This window comes from Ziziphus jujuba, chromosome 8, assembly GCF_031755915.1.
Source record: "Ziziphus jujuba cultivar Dongzao chromosome 8, ASM3175591v1".
NCBI lineage: Eukaryota > Viridiplantae > Streptophyta > Magnoliopsida > Rosales > Rhamnaceae > Ziziphus > Ziziphus jujuba.
The window spans coordinates 8,536,402-8,552,559 of NC_083386.1; the positions used below are offsets into that span (position 1 = coordinate 8,536,402).

At 32.7% G+C, this 16,158-nt stretch overlaps 4 protein-coding genes across 6 annotated transcripts; 2 read left to right on the forward strand and 2 right to left on the reverse strand.

Annotated features, from left to right (window-relative positions):
* Positions 1-1,447: 1,447 nt before the first annotated feature.
* LOC107413039 (probable cytochrome c oxidase subunit 5C-1) lies at positions 1,448-2,489 on the reverse strand. Its single transcript, XM_016020890.3, has 2 exons — positions 2,329-2,489; positions 1,448-1,949 (listed from the first exon to the last, which is right to left on the reverse strand). The coding sequence occupies exon 2, from the start codon at positions 1,936-1,938 to the stop codon at positions 1,744-1,746; it is 195 nt and encodes a 64-aa protein (XP_015876376.1). The 5' UTR covers positions 1,939-1,949; positions 2,329-2,489; the 3' UTR covers positions 1,448-1,743.
* Positions 2,490-4,385: 1,896 nt separating this feature from the next.
* LOC107413032 (ACT domain-containing protein ACR12) lies at positions 4,386-8,662 on the forward strand. Of its 2 annotated transcripts, none has more exons than XM_016020883.4 (10): positions 4,386-4,714; positions 5,429-5,483; positions 6,261-6,380; positions 6,970-7,064; positions 7,230-7,314; positions 7,410-7,469; positions 7,785-7,840; positions 8,021-8,126; positions 8,210-8,278; positions 8,466-8,662. In XM_016020883.4, the coding sequence occupies exons 1-10, from the start codon at positions 4,572-4,574 to the stop codon at positions 8,526-8,528; spliced, it is 852 nt and encodes a 283-aa protein (XP_015876369.1). In that variant the 5' UTR covers positions 4,386-4,571; the 3' UTR covers positions 8,529-8,662. The 2 variants fall into 2 exon arrangements, with proteins under 2 accessions (XP_015876369.1, XP_015876368.2); XM_016020882.4 differs by having other exon boundaries at positions 4,388-4,714; positions 6,258-6,380.
* An 877-nt stretch (positions 8,663-9,539) lies between these two features.
* Positions 9,540-10,866, forward strand: LOC107413031 (germin-like protein subfamily 3 member 2). Its single transcript, XM_016020881.4, has one exon. The coding sequence runs from the start codon at positions 9,981-9,983 to the stop codon at positions 10,623-10,625; it is 645 nt and encodes a 214-aa protein (XP_015876367.1). The 5' UTR covers positions 9,540-9,980; the 3' UTR covers positions 10,626-10,866.
* A 1,050-nt stretch (positions 10,867-11,916) lies between these two features.
* LOC107413030 (protein trichome birefringence-like 36) lies at positions 11,917-14,291 on the reverse strand. 2 transcript variants are annotated; one of them, XM_048469598.2, is made up of 6 exons: positions 13,856-14,291; positions 13,189-13,360; positions 12,859-13,040; positions 12,538-12,696; positions 12,116-12,440; positions 11,917-11,994 (listed from the first exon to the last, which is right to left on the reverse strand). In XM_048469598.2, exons 1-5 carry the CDS (start codon positions 14,191-14,193, stop codon positions 12,143-12,145), a joined length of 1,149 nt encoding a protein of 382 aa, XP_048325555.2. In that variant the 5' UTR covers positions 14,194-14,291; the 3' UTR covers positions 11,917-11,994; positions 12,116-12,142. The 2 variants fall into 2 exon arrangements, with proteins under 2 accessions (XP_048325555.2, XP_015876366.3); XM_016020880.4 differs by having other exon boundaries at positions 11,917-12,440; positions 13,856-14,290.
* Positions 14,292-16,158: the final 1,867 nt, after the last annotated feature.

A 16,158-nucleotide genomic window follows, 5' to 3' on the forward strand; every position in this document is an offset into this window, starting at 1 on the left:
GGTAAAGCAGTTGCTTAAAGCTTAAACAAATCTGTCCAATTGGGCAGCCTAATGGTTGGTGGATAACGTATTGAATTTGAGTCACAATTTTTGGATTTGTCTTCTGTTTAGACTCCAGAGTCAAATTCTTCGGCTTACTTGGTTTGTAGATGGGGCACTAGGAACATTGTTTCTGGTTTTGTAAATCCGGTGGATTTTTCTTTTCGGTTTGTAGACATTGTGAATCAAGAGAATGGCTAGAAGGGTTGCATCTTGACTTGTGACCAGTTTCTAGCTTTGTCTTTTTGGTTGGTAAAACTCATCTATCAGCCAAAAAAAAAAAAAAAAGAAAAAAAGGAAAACTCAAATTTTCTTGTTTTTTGGATGTCTATTCTCCTAGAAAGTATTGCATCTAATGTAACAATTACATGCCATGAGACCAAATTCTTGAATTTGCAGGCTACTGAATACTCAGCAGCTCTAGTACACATGCTAGTACACCGAAACACAGAGTCGCTTATCATCGAGAGATTGAACATCCCAGCCACAGCCGTCGAACAGAAAGTGCCGAAGCACATCTTCACCTGTAGTTTTCTTAAAATATTACCCCGTAAATTATTCTTCTTTGATTATACAATTAGGCTTCTTTATGGTTTTTTATACTGAAAGATTGACGCTTAAGACAAACGATTTCAGTTTCAAATCTTCCCAACCAGAATAAACAAATAAATAAAAAGCAGCTCTAGATTGTTTATTTGGATTATGAAACAAATATAACTTGACCAGGTTTGCGGAGGGACTGATTGCAATTGCAAAAGCTGCTAACAAGATTAAGAAGCCAATTTTGCCTATCCATGCAAAAGAAGACATTAATAATTCCGGGACTTTAACCATGCAGGTAAATAATCATTGGTTCACTTCTATTCATATTAGCTTCTTTTTTTTTTTAAATAAATATGGGCAACAATTAAAGCTGTTTTAATGTCCATTAGGGAAAAATTTTGAAATACCTAAAATTACTTCTAAGAGAATAAAAACACTTCCTTTGGTGCTTGATGAAAAACAGAGAAGCACATTTTTGTTGGTCCTTGTTTCTAAAAGATCATCTATTCAATGAATCTGGAAGAAACACCAATAAAATAATTCCTTAGAAGTAACTTCCTAGAACACAAGCAAAAGAAGAATCGCTTGGCAAATTTTATTTATATTTATTATTATTATCTTTGCCTTGCATGTTTAAATGTCATTCATTTGGTGTTTTTATAACGATCTATGCAATCACAAAGGTTTTTCAATGCGCTGAAACTGAAATGTCAGGGGTCTCTCTGAAGCTTCATAACTATTCAACAGTTAAGATGATACTTGCCAAATCCCTTGCCACACTGAAGCTTCATGCCAATTGATATTATCCTACATTTTTCCTTCGTTCAAGATGAACAAAAACAAAATATAAACGAAACCCATCCACTTTAACACAAGGTTGTTTATCATTCATATTAGAACAAATTATCAAAGTTCAACACATTTAAAATTGCAGAAAATAACTTGTAACCCAAAGAGGAATATAAAACATAAGTTCCTGGTTTCGGTTTAAATCCAAAACCAAACAATATTTGATGTCATTTGAAGACTGAAATTCATCAAATTCTACTCGGTACAAGAAATTTATTACATCAAAAATATCAAACTAAGCGAAGCAGCAGCTCATTCACATCTAATGGAACATAAAAAACAGACTGAGCATGACAAAAACAAGCAGACAACTTATTCTTCCTGTGCCACAACACTGATCTCACCTTTATCAAGCAGGTCATAAAAAGTTCTGACTTTTCTCTGCTCATTCCAGTGGTGCATTTTCCAGAGACTACCAGCAGCCAAAGCAAGAACCATACCAATACACAGCTCCTTCACAACGCTGGGTCCTTTCAGGGTTGCATGAGCAATCTTGTGACCCGCCATTTCCAATTACTCTGCCAACAAATTTTACCCCAACAAAACAAAACAAAAATTACTTTCATTCTCATTTCTTTCTGTAACCAAAAATTATTGTTATCAACGAGCATCTTTGCCAAATGAATCTTTTATAAAATTACGGCAAAATTTACTAGAAATCTGCCCATATCTACAATATTTCTGCATTCTTATTTAACCAATCAACCTCGAATTGAAAAAATATAAAAGTAACATAAATTGTATAACTCGGAATGAAACCAGTGGTCCAAAACCCTAGGGAAAGTGATTTGGAGGAGAAATCGAAATAATAATAATAAAAATAATAATAATAAAGAGGAATGACGGATCGAAAATAAAAATTGAATAGCTAAAACACAAGAAGATTGAGATCTTTACCTGAGAAGAGAGGCTGAGGAGGATGCGATATCGATTTCGATTTCAATGTAAAGCGAAAAATGAACAAATCAGCGACTGGAAATTTCTTTTTCAATCTTTGCTATAGCTGTGCTGTGTAACCCTGATAATGGGTTCAATCTCTATTTTGCCCTTCAGGGGGAGTGGGGTCCACTCTTTGTTTTCGATCATCCAGCGTGTACAAATCCAAGAATTTAGTACCGTGAGCAAAGTAGAATCCTTTACTTTTTTTTTTGTTTTTTTTTTTGCTGAAAAAAGTAGAATCCTTTACTTAAGGATACATATTGATATATATATATATATATATATATATATATATATATATATATATTTTGGTTAAATTAATGAAGTTTAGGAAAGCAACGATTTTTGGAACAATAATCTGGAATTCAATTCTTTATATTCCAATATCAAAAATTTCTTTTTATGATTTTGAAAAATCATACTCTAAATTTATCTGTAAAGTTTCTTACAATTAATTTATATAATTATAACAAAAAATAATTTAAATAAAATTTAGGCTTACAACATATTCAAATTTCCATACACCATATGAAAAGCTAGTTACGAGCTCAATGATTATCATGACAGCCGGATCGAAATCAAAATATCATATAAATTAATAAATGTAAATAAGAATAAATTGATGTGTTAAACATCAAAATATCATATAAATTAATAAATGTAAAATTAAAATGGGAAAATCAAAATCCTATTTTGACCCCAAAAAAAAAATAATCCTATGTATATTCAATTAAGCATTACATCATAGCAAAAACTTTATTTAACCCTTTCAATTTTGGTTTTATGATATTTAAAAATGTATACTCTAAAATTATCTGTAAAGTTTTTTACAATTTATTTATATAATTAAAATTTATAAATATAATTATAACAAAAAATAATTTAAATAAAATTTTGACTTAGAACATGGATTATGAAAAGCTAGTGACGAGTTCCATGATTATCATGACAGCCCGATCGAACGTACACGCTTGATTGGGCACCAAAACGAAAACCAGAGGATACCTTCATGACAGAACAAGGAAGCATCAATCCTATTGAGGATGAAAACGACATTGTTTTGAACTTGGTATGTACAGAAATGTGAGTACTCAGTTCTGCTAGGTCCTATAAATTATCCGTGCGATGCAAACGAGCTCATTATAAGGTATACCAACTAAATCTCCACTAAATTACCCCAAAAAAAAAAAAAAAAGTAGTATTCACTAAAATCATATGTTACTAGCATTTATACATTTACACATGTTAAGTAAAATTATATTTTTTTGGGACATTTACACGTCAAAGATATTCACTAAAATTGCAATTTTTTTTTTTTAAATTGTTATTCTCTTGCTTTTGTCTACTTCTTCTTCAATTGTAAATCGACAATAAAGTTGGAATAGTACTTTAGGATGATCAATAAGCTAGAATTTTCTAATGATGTATACTATAAATGTGTTCCTATTATTAACATTCCTATTAAAACAATAAAGGAATTGTTTTTGTCACTATAAGGACATAGAGTCATTTTGTTGGAGCAGAATGATTTTATTTTTTATTTTTTTGTTCTATTTGTCCAATAGTTGCCTTTATTCACAAGCTATGCCTAACAAGTACTAATTGTTGTATGATCCTCAAATCACCAAGTTAATAAGCAATGGTATAAGATATAACACTGTAACAATGTAAAGTTATATGTTTTTTATTCAATTATATGATAATTTTTCTAAAAATAAAATCTCAATATTTTCTTTCTTATTGCTTTTCAAGAAAAAAAAAAAAAGAGAGAAAAACAATTAAAAAACCAAAACCTTTTTTGTTTTCAACTTATTCTATATTTTACAATTCTAAAAACAAAAAATCCCAACAAGAAACAACACAGAAATATATTATTGGCATCCTATAAAATAAATAAATAACCCACCTCAAAAAAATATCTTCCAAAAACCTTCTCTTTCATATGCAATCCGACGTGGATTTCCGATATTGACGTTGAGGTGGGTCCCATTAAATACGTAACGGTTTCACTTTTTACTTCCCCCAACAAACCCCGGCCGGTCCACCGGTTCAGTCCCTCAAAATCTCCCCAGCCCAACCTTGCTTCTTCATCGCCATTTTTGGCCTTCCTCTTCAGACTTCTCTGAACCAACAGCTACTCGGCCCCTCTGGTCCTCCGGCCTTCGCAAGCCAAAGCAACCTCTCTCTCTCTCTCAGCTCCAATGGCTTTGGCAAACACCGCCATGATCGCGTCCTCCTCTGCTCCCCATCGATCCAGAATCTTCCTTCGTGACCCCCTCAGGATGATCCCCACCGTTCACCACAAATTCTCCCAGCCTCATCAATCCAATTTCTCCACCTTCAGGTAATCCCAACGCCAACGATACTTCCTTTCTTCTTCTTCTTATCCTTTTTTTTTTTTTTTTGTTTGTTTGCCGGGAAAATTTTGGAAGTTTTTTTGGGAGTAGGTAAGCTGCTTTCCGTGTGGTTAAAAGTGAATATAATCGACGAAATTTGATAATCGGTGTTGGTTTTCGCTAGAAATGGAGGAGTTGAGTCAATCGGCTGTTATTTTATTTTATTTTATTTTTGGTGAATGTCAATCGGAATATTATATTTGTTCACTCGAACGATTATTTTGGTCTTGAGCAATGGAAGAATCTAATGTTCATAATTTGTATAAATACTGATGAGTTTCTGTGTTTTGGGTTTTCCTTTGTTTTTATAAACTTTGCGTTTGTTGAACCGTGTGTTATATCTGTCCGGTTCTTTTTCTTCTTCTTCTTCTTTTCGCCTTCTGGATGGTTTCCGGGAAAATTTGGGAACTATGGGAAATAATTGGCCGTCCGTTTGGGAAAATTTCTAGAAATGAAGGATAACATTATGTTTGTATAAGCTTGATATCGAATTTGTTTTGTACCATTTTTTTTTTGGGGGGGTCTTAAAGAATTGGAAAAGCAGTGATTCAAAATTATGGATTAAATTTCCTGTTTAGTTTTGTTCTTTCCTCTATTTGCATGAAATTGCATCTGTGGAACTGCATTATAGATTGTTTACAAGTTTTCAAGCTGTTATGCAGGATTGTTGTACATGCTTCATCCAATGGTCTGAACGCTGTAGGGTCCACCTCATTGGTATGTAACATACTTAATTGATACATGTATAAAGTCTTGATTATAGAGATGCATTTATTTTTCTGCATTAAAATAATGGTGATGATTATGCTTGTTTTAATTGTGTTTTACATACTGCCTGTATTTGCTGTGCCACCATGAAGATTACCTTGTTGATGATTTACTTTGAAATGCAAAATGTTGTGTCTTAAAACTTTAGTACTGTTTTCAGCATCTGTCTTACATGTCAGGATTTTTTTTATTATTAGTATTGTTAATCAATTAATTTTTCTTCTCTTGTCTTACTTCTATCGTACTTTATGGTAGTCCCCTATTTATCCTTTTGTATTGTTATTGGAGTTCACTTAATATGTTGGTAATTGATTTCCATGTGTGATGTGCCTGCTTACCCGTTATAAGCTTTACTTATGTTAGGTTTCATTATGTCATTGCATTGGTAAATTTAATTCACGTCACTATTGCTATTCATGATGACATTATGCAACAAGTACTGTTTCGTTCATAAACTCTGGTGAATCTGTTGTGTTATTTATTCAATATACTTTATGTGTTGTCTGGCATTAACTGTTTTTTCATTAGTAACTATAGATAATTCTGATTTTTCATAGTTTCAATAAATTCATTCATTTTATCATTTGAATTCTGGGTGTTGAATTTTGGTGAAGAAACATACTTTTTTCTTTTGAAACTATGGTTATCTAAAATATATGGCTATGGCTTTTATTTGGATTATGTGAATTACCCTAACATTGTTTAAAATGATTTAAAATGCAGAAGTCTGATCAAGATGCTGATTATGTTCCAATGCCAATTGTCATGATAGATCAAGATTCTGATTCTGATGCAACTATTGCACAACTTAGCTTTGGAGATCGCCTTGGAGCTCTCATTGATACGGTGAAGTGGCTATTGCAACTTTTAAATTTATTGTAGTTGGATATATAACAGGTTTTGTTTTTTACTTTTCTCTTTTCTTTTTTTTTTTTTTTTTTTTTTCCCCCCTCCCCATATATATATATGTTGTTCAGTTTAATGGAAATATAGTCAACTTCATAGAAATTGTGGAAGAAGACTCACAAATTTCTTCATCTTTCTAAAGCAGATTTGCTATAACACTAGATTTTTAATGTACCTCATTTGTATTATCTATCGTTACTTTCTTACTTATGTTGGAACTCCACAATCTGGTTTAAGCTGTTAAATTGTGCAAATATAGAAGATTAGGTGAACTTCATCATAATTGTTCTGAACGTTGGTGGAAAATACGTTTAATCTGTGTATCAAATATGCTGAATGTTGTGAGGGTTTTATTTTGATTTTTAGTTGAGCTGGCCCTGCAGAGAGACTAGAGCTGAGAACTTATTTTAATTCTTTGTTTTTCGATTTAGTTTTGCATTTTGTTTGTTTGTTTTTTTCCTTTTTTACAAAAGAAATGTTTTCCTTGAATGTGATGATTATTCATTTGATTTGTCATATTTTATGGCAGATGAGAGCATTGAAGGATTTGGGATTGGATGTGGCTAAGGGAACTGTGACAACTGAGGGATCAGTCAAGCAAACAAAATTCTTCATAACGCGCTTGTAAGTACATTTTAGGATGTTTTATTTTGGGATGGGTAACTTTTAAATGGTATTAGGAAGTTTTTGCTAATTTACAAGAGTGGTTGAGATTTTTACAGCTTTCATAATCATGATCTGAATTGTTCTGGAGTTTTTATTCTCTATCATTCATGACATTAATTTTAGAGATACTGGCCGCAAAGTTGAAGATCCTGATACATTGGAAAGAATTCGACTGACTATCATCAACAATCTGTTGAAGTATCATCCTGTAAGCATGTTGATTGCTCATTTTTAACTTTGACATTTACTGGGAGAGAGTTTTTTTGGTTCATGGTTTATGGTTTCTGCATGAATTGTTACTAGGAGTCTAGTCAGCAACTTGCAATGGGGGAGGCATTTGGAATAAAAGCTCCAGAAAAGAAGGTGCATTTCTAATACTTTTAGCCTTGCAATTTTAATATTTTATCTTGATCCATTTTGTCCTATATGTTCTTATCTACTGTGGTTATTTCTGTTTTAAGATGATTTTTCTTGTACACTCTATGGAAGGGAGTGTAACATAAAGAGGGCATATTGTTCTGCCTTGATGATCAAATTATTCTAACATTAAAATTGATAGCTATATTATTTTAATATTAGAAATGATAACAATTGTTTGTAGCCAATCTATCAGCCAAAAAAAGGGTTGCCAAAGACTTTGGACTGAATCAATTGCTTCCCATGTTTTTGTTGTTGTAGCTTGACGTTGATATTGCAACTCATATACATGTAAAGGAAGATGGTCCTAAGAGAAGGTTTGTCTTTTTAATAACAGCTTTTAGCATTCCATCTTGTTCTTTGATCTTACCTTTCCACTCGAGGATGGTTATTTTGAAACTGAATATTTATTTATTTATTTATTTTTGACAATATTATGCTAAAATGGGTGCTGGCTATATTATTAATGGTGTGCACAATTTTCTGCAAATTTCCAGCTTGCTTTATATAGAGACGGCAGATAGACCTGGATTGCTGGTTGAAATCATCAAAATCATTGCTGACATTAACATTGATGTGGAATCAGCAGAGATTGATACCGAAGTATTTCTCTCTCTTTCTATCTTTCTCTCAAGTTGGTTTTATTTTATTTTATTTATTAATAAACACCTTATCTCTCGCCTTAGGGGCTTATTGCAAAAGACAAATTGCATGTCAGTTACAGAGGTGCAGCATTAAACAGTTCCTTGTCACAGGTAAATGGTTAAAGTCAATCTAGATATTTATTTGAAAGTTTATTATAGGCCATCAGAAGTTAAAATTTCGTGTGTGTAGTGAAAACTGAAATGCTATTCTAACTTTTATAATATAACTTGGTTTTTCGAGTTAAAACCTTTATCAGTCACCGCATCTCCCCTTCTCAACATTTTATTCGATGTGCAGGTGCTAGTTAACTGTCTGCGTTACTACCTGCGGAGGCCAGAAACAGAGATTGATAGTTACTGATACCCGGCTGAACAACTTTTGATTGTAAACAAAACTGTAGTAATTGTTGTACCGAGTAATTCAAGAGCACGTTCCATTTGTGTTTGTACTACTTGCGTATTGGTTAAAAAAATGTTGTGCACTTAACTTGCAAACATTAGTTGTTTTTTGTTTTTGTTTTTTTTTTTTTTTTTTTTTTTTTTTTTTCCTTTTCTTTTCTTTTTGGGTGCATCTCCTCCCAAATTAGAGGTAGTGCATACCTAGAAATCCAGCTAATATGTAAGCTTGAAGTGAGATAGATCTATGTTAACTGGAGCAATCTTCTTCATATTTGGGAAATAGATATATTTGTACACGTATTTTTCCAAGTACATGAATATATAGTTAAGCCTGCCTAGGCAAGAAATTTTTTGTATATCAAATTGGATTTTTAGGTGTATAAAAATATTTGGTAAATAAATTTTAACAGGATCCACAAAAGGTTATCTAAAACGCAACAAAGAAAACCAAGATATCAAAGATTTATGTTGAAACAACCGTCTCAAGGAGTTTTAAAGAAAGCTCAACTTGGATGCTTCATTTGGTGAGGGCTATCGAGGAGCGATAAGCGTTGCAGGACACGCTATGGTTTTATGTGACTGAGTCCTAAAACCTGAATGCACAGATGGTTGCAAGTTTATGGACGATGCTGAAGAAATAGGTGTGCAATTGTGGATGTATTGAAACAAATCAACTGGACTGTAGCAACTCTCATGGAGGATGTATGGCACACATGCATTCGAGTAGAAGGGAAGCAAATGCGTGGCTGATTGGATTGCATAATATGCTGGCATTTGAGAGATTTTGCCTCATAAAAAAATAAAAAAATAAAAAAATAATAAAGAATGGAGAAGCAAAAAAAGAAGACTCTTTTTTTGGCTTTTAATAAAATCACAAAACCACTAAATAATCGATGGTCCATCCTAGACCACCTAAACCAATAATTGTACTTTGAATACTCTAATAATGCAATTTGTTTCTTTTGACATTGCAGTAGTTGGGAATTTCATGTGCATTTACTTAAGGAAATGGGTTGCAATTTGTCTTTACAAATACTCCTGCATCAATAATCACACCCACTAACACAGTTCATCCTTTATTTAACTACTTCACTAAAAGCAGCCAAAATGGAAAAGGCATTCCTTGCTGGTGGTTGCTTGATTAGGTTCTAGCCAATCCTCTTTTCTCTTGGTTCCAAAGCAAGCTATATTATAAAAAAATAGCAGTTTGTTTATAAATATACAAAGAACTACTTGTTTTTGTCCATCCAGTAGTAGCCTATAGTACCATTTCCAGAATTACCAGTTCTTAGAAAGTAATACCAATCCCTTATTTTGCTGTATAATTAAAAAAGAACTACGTATTTTCAATTGTTTTAGTAACGAAAACCGTACATTCAGCGACGTATGGTGGCTGTGTAGGGAGCTCAAAACAATGTTGTCAAGAATTGTATTTTTGTTTGTGATCATTCTCAACAAGTATGTCAGTAGGGCTTCTGACCCAGATCCTGTCCAGGACTTCTGTATACCGATTACCAAACCTGCAAGCAGTGTCATCCAGTGCAAGAATTTTTCTACTGTGACAGTTGAAGATTTTGTATATTCTGGCATTAAGGAGCGTGGAGAGTTTGGCCAAACCGGGCTTTCTTCCACTGCGGTGAACTCTAATGTCTTCCCGGGACTGAACACACTTGGTATGTCATTGGTGAGAGCTGATTTTGAAGTTGATGGCATTAATGTCCCACATTTCCATCCAAGAGCAACTGAGATAGCATATGTACTTAAAGGGAAGGTTTATTCGGGATTTGTCGATACAAATAACAGGGTTTTTGCTAAGGTGATTGGACAAGGTGATGTTATGGTGTTTCCAAGGGGTCTAGTGCACTTCCAAATGAATGTTGGAGATACTCAAGCTACTATACTTGGGAGTTTTAATAGCCAGAATCCTGGATTGCAGAGAATTCCTACTGCGGTTTTTGGATCTGGAATTAAAGATGAGCTTTTGGAGAAGGCTTTTGGGTTGAGTTCTAAGGAGATTTCTAAGTTGAAGAAACGGCTTGCTCCTCATAGATTGAGCTAAAAGGGAAGAGCTCATTTTTGTTTCTATTTTATTTTATTTTTCATTATACATTATTCTTGGAAGTTACAAAAATGATCAAATTAAGTTTGGAAGTACTATATTCTTTTTGAGCTAAATTTGATTGCTGCAATTCATGAATCTAAAAACAGATGCAACAAGCATGTATTCAATGCTCATTAGAAAAGATCTTCAAGTTATGAGATTGGTGGGCGAATTAATGAGAATTTTAATCTTGTTTCAATTATCTTCTTTTAATGCAGAAAATTCTCTATTTGGCCAAAACTTTGGAATTTTAGATCAAGATTTTGTATTCACCACCCAAAAAAAAGAAAGTGAGGGTCTTTTAATATAAAATCATGCTAAAAGAACATTTATTTCCAAAAGTAAATAAAATGTGGGAGATTTGCCACAGTGCAAATGTTTGTTCAATTGTTATTGGTAAATTAGAGTTATGCTACAAATACTTGAGTTCACAAGATTTAGGCCGACAGATTATCAGACTCTTGAATTTCCTTACAAGAATTTTCATCTATTTACTGCTGTAATTCCGTAACATGTTATACTACAATTTCACCCTGAAACTAATCCTTTTCCTTATGTCTACCACATCATACTCTAGTATTTAAGATTGATGGTCTGGCTGGTCTGGGTTTTTTTAGTCTTCGATATTTATCTACTTCAAAATGGATGCACCTATAACTTTTATATTTCTCAGCTGCATCACCGGAGATATTTCTTCCTGCTGTAAAAGCAATAGAGAAAGTACCACTTATGACCAGACATCATCATTTGAGATAAGGTCTTGGCTACAAAGTGAAGAGCAAGCATCACTTTTCTTTTTCAAAAGCGTGGTGGTTCAACCTTATAACTAACCATCATGCTTGCTTAATGCTTTAAATATCATATTTTGAATGGTGTAGCAAAAGCAACGGGTTAACTTTGCATAGTTTTCTTTGGTAAGTGATCAAAAACTGAAAAAGGAGAAGCAGTCCAATGATAAGGCACTACTAAATATTTCTTACCTCTTTTTCTAGCTTTTGAAAGTATGAACTCCTGGAATCCTATGACCGACACATTTTCACTTTGAATCTTTCTGAACTCTATTTAGAATCTCCTTAAAACAACATCCTTTTTTTATCTTCTTCTTCAGTTTCCACTTCCTTTCTTTGCCTTTCTCAAATATGTAACATAGAAAAAAAGTTGACTGTGAAACGTACACTAATTTTCTTCATCATTTTTGGGTCATTTTAACTTCTCGATTATTTCTATTCTGAGGTTATGTAAAGATGGGAAAGAGTACCTTGGCCTATATGGTTTGGTACTGACAATTAGAGCCACTTTCCAAACATACCATCATCATCATACAACACTGCAATAAAACAACCGGAAGAAACAGAACAAAACAGAGCCATGACTTAATTTTACAGACCCTAAGAAAGAAGAAACAAACTCCAAAATGGCAGAACAGTTATTCTAACCAGTTTACCTACATTTTTTTTTCTTCAATAGTTTCAAATTTAGAGCAAGGCATTCAACAGTTCATTCCAAATATCAGGCACACCAGGCAAGCACCAATGGCTGCAGTCAGAGGAAAAGTCTTTTATGTGCTGCTTCTCTTCCTGTCCCATAGCCCTTCTGTAGACAGAAGGATGACCATCTCTTCTATAAGCAGACATTCTAGTTACATCTTGTAGATATACCGGAAATCTCATCTTTCTTAGTACCCCTTGTAGTACCAGCATTTGTTCAGGAACATGTTGATGACTAAAAGCAGCAAGAGGCTGCTTCTGATTAAAGCATTTCGAACCATTTTCTCTGCCAGAAAATAAATAATTAGGACAACATTTTTCTTGTGAATCAAAGTGTAAGAACATGATCTAGCTTACAGTTGTATTAGAAGACTTGATCATACCTGTTATGCCTAGGTGACATGCTCCGGAAAATGACTCGAGTTTTATGAGGGTCTAGATTCAAATCTACCCATTTAGCCCATGTTGTCAGTCCTTTTTGGTAAGCAATCATCGGATTCATACTTTTGTAGAATGATCTTCCTTCCATGAAATAGTCCCACCTGAGTTTAATTTACAAATTTATCATATATCAATTAGTACTTGGAAAAAGCCTAAAACTCAAACACCCTTTTGAATATAGAACTCCGATGCTCATAAGAAGAAAAAAAAAGAAACTAGAATATGATCATATAGAGAAAAGATTATTGTGAAATTTATCTTACGAACTAAATTTGTCCGAGTGAGTCCACCAATGAGCTGAGTCAAACACAAGCACGTCAGCTCCTCTCCAATACCTGGCATTCTCTTCAATCATATCCAAATGTAAAATTCTCTTATTTTCGGGTCCTTTTTTCAACTCTACCAGGAGTGGAGCCCACGAGAACTCAATTGATGTCTCAAAGTCCTGTTTGTCAAACATTAATAATTTTTGCATGTGTTAGCCTTTGCCTGAGAAATTAATGATTTGATTACTGTATATGCAGTAATAATCTAAATGATGTATAATGATCATAATATCATTTAAAAAGAAAAAAATTAAATTAATTTATTACCAGGGCATGGAATGACATAGAAGGACCATTATAGGTGACTTTCTTTCGGCCAGCAGGAACAACTCCTTGTACTAGGCAAACAAGAGATTCCCACTGATTTCTCATAATTGAATCTCCCACCAGCATTATCCTTTTCTTTCTCATTTTTGCAAGAAATTTCAGTGCATCAAACCTGTATGGAAAAGAAAAATGCCAAAAGAACAAAAGAAAGCCATAAATTTCTAGTGATTTAAGCATAATTTTTATTGCAGAGACAAACATTAACTTCCAATCAAGTACAACCAGAGATTAAGATAAAGCAGTTTTGAATAAAATAAGCTGCTTACTTATAAGTTGTACATAATTTGTCTTATATATCCCACATGATGATTACAAATGCCACATAATATTTACCATAAATCTCATATTTCTCAGCAAGACTTCACTGTTTCAGCATCATTCTCTAAAATTGCTATCGATCTAAGAAGAATAAGAAGAGTAAAAACTTCTTTTGAAAAACTAGTATATAGTATATACCATTCCTAGCTCCTTTCTTGGTGATAATGGTATAAAACTGGAAATGAAAGAACAACGCCATATCAATTTTTATTTTTATTTTATTTTTATTTTTTTGGCTTTTCACCATTAATTTGATGTACAAAAGTTAAGACGTGGGCAATTCTCATACCTGGGAATGGAGCAGCCCTGTGGCTTCCACCTCCACTTCTCATAGTCAGAATCTGGCCTCCCATTCTTTTGACAAGTCACAGCAGTACTCAGATATGGACAATTAGAGTCATATAGAGGATAAGATTGATCATAAACCCATTTCCCATTTGAGAAGTCACATCTACTTTGCTGGCTCCTCTGCCCACTTTGAACCGTAATGACTTCATCATCTTCCTCATTTAGCCATGAATTCTCATCATTATCAAGCTCAAACTGTGATGAGTTTCCATGGAAGAAGCATAGTAGGAGACTGAAAATGCAGACCAAGAAGAGGAATTGAAGGTTTGGTTTAGCCATTGAAAGCCAAACTAAGGTATAGAAGAGGCTTAGGCTTAGTCTTTATTTCAACCAAATGAAGAAGAAGAAGAGTAAATTTGTAAAGGTAGAAAAAGGACTTAAATTGCATAAATAAGGCATAACTTGCGGTAACGGTGTGGACCATAGGTATATATTGGTGAGAGTGTTCGTTTATCACTTATTGCCATTGTTTCTAGTGTAATTAATTCTTTACCTTTATTTTTCATTATAATGTTTGGAACATTGACTCTTGCTTCTTTGTGTATGTATATGTTGTGTATGTGTAAGAGAGAGAGAGAGAGAGAGAGAGAGAGAGAGAGAGGGTTTTTGGTAGTTGAAAGTTGAATGAAAATTTAAGGGTAAAAAAAGAAAGAGATTTAGGTAAAGCGTGACTGGCGGTGTGTGTAGGCCATGCACATTGTAGGGGTTTTGTTTTTCAAACGTCAAAAAGAAAGAGAGAGAGAAAAAGAGAGATAATCATTGATCATCGCACCACAAAAAGTTCAAACTAAACCAAGCATGCTCTGTAGAGAGTGTAAAATAGTTTGATGCGTTGAGTAGCGTGGCACTAGATTACATAAAATATTTCGCAAATTATAGAATGTCATTGTGGAGAATATAACTATATATATATATATATATATATGTATATATATTTTTTTTTCCTATGCCCCCAGGCACTCCCCGCCAAAAGACTCGACCCAGCGTCGGCTGGCCGGGCTATATATAAATCAAAATTAGTTGCATTGCATCCTCCATCTTATAAAGTTTAACTTCACATAATATATTACTAAGTTATCATAATAATTATTATAAACAGAATTGTTACTTTTTTTAATTATAGCTTTGATGATATGTACTCTCAACTGAAGCCCTTTTACAGCTTATTAGATAATTATTTAGGTTTTGTTTAGCAGATTTTTTTTTTTTTTTTTTAAAGTTCTATTAGAAGGTTAAAAGTTTTTTTATTAAAAAATAAAAATATTTGGCAAAAGTCAATAAGTAGTTATTGACCAAAAAAATGAATTTTTTTAAACTGTTTTAAAGAAGTCCAAATTTTGAGTTTTTCTAAAAAAATTCTTTTTTTTACCTTATATGGAAATTTAATAAGCATTTAATAAAGTTTAACGAGCATTTAATGCAATTTTTTTATTACAACAAAACATTTATTAGTTTTTTAATAAATTCTTTTTTTTCAAAAAAATCTATTATATAAAACTAAAGTTTTATTTTCATCAACTATATCAAATGAATCCTTAGTGGTATTAGTTTTTTATTTTTATTTAAATATATGCATATATATATATATATACGGAAATTCTATAATGAGGACGGTCCGCATGAGAACCGCAGTATTAGTGACGGTTTTTTCATAATATTAACAACAGATTCTTAGAAAATCGTCACCAATACTATGAAAAACCATCACCAATACTGTGGTCCGTATGAGGACCGTCCGCACCATAGACGGACTGTATATATATATACATATATATTAACTTGTAGATATCCACACTATAAAAAAATTATATTAATTTGTATATATATATATATATTTTTTTTTATATTTATATATGGCTTTTTGTTTCCCTCACATTAAGACAGTCTTATTTTAATAAAGTACATGTATATATACTATAACATACTATAAAATGTACATTTAAAATTATGTATCCCACAATTATGAGATGTGTATTTATATTTTATTAAAATCGGGATATATTGAAAACTCTCTATATATACACACATATATATTGAAGTTAGAGCCGGTAGGTGCTTAGTTATTACCAAAAAAATAAATAAATAAATAAAAGTCAGTAGGTGCTCAGTAATAGTGTAGAGATAACATAATGGTAGAATCATTCTGTGCAATTGTAGATCAAGACCAGAAAAACTCATGGAATTAATGCAAACTGTGGTCATAAATCAAATTCCAATTACTGTTTAAAAAAGTGTGGATTTGTA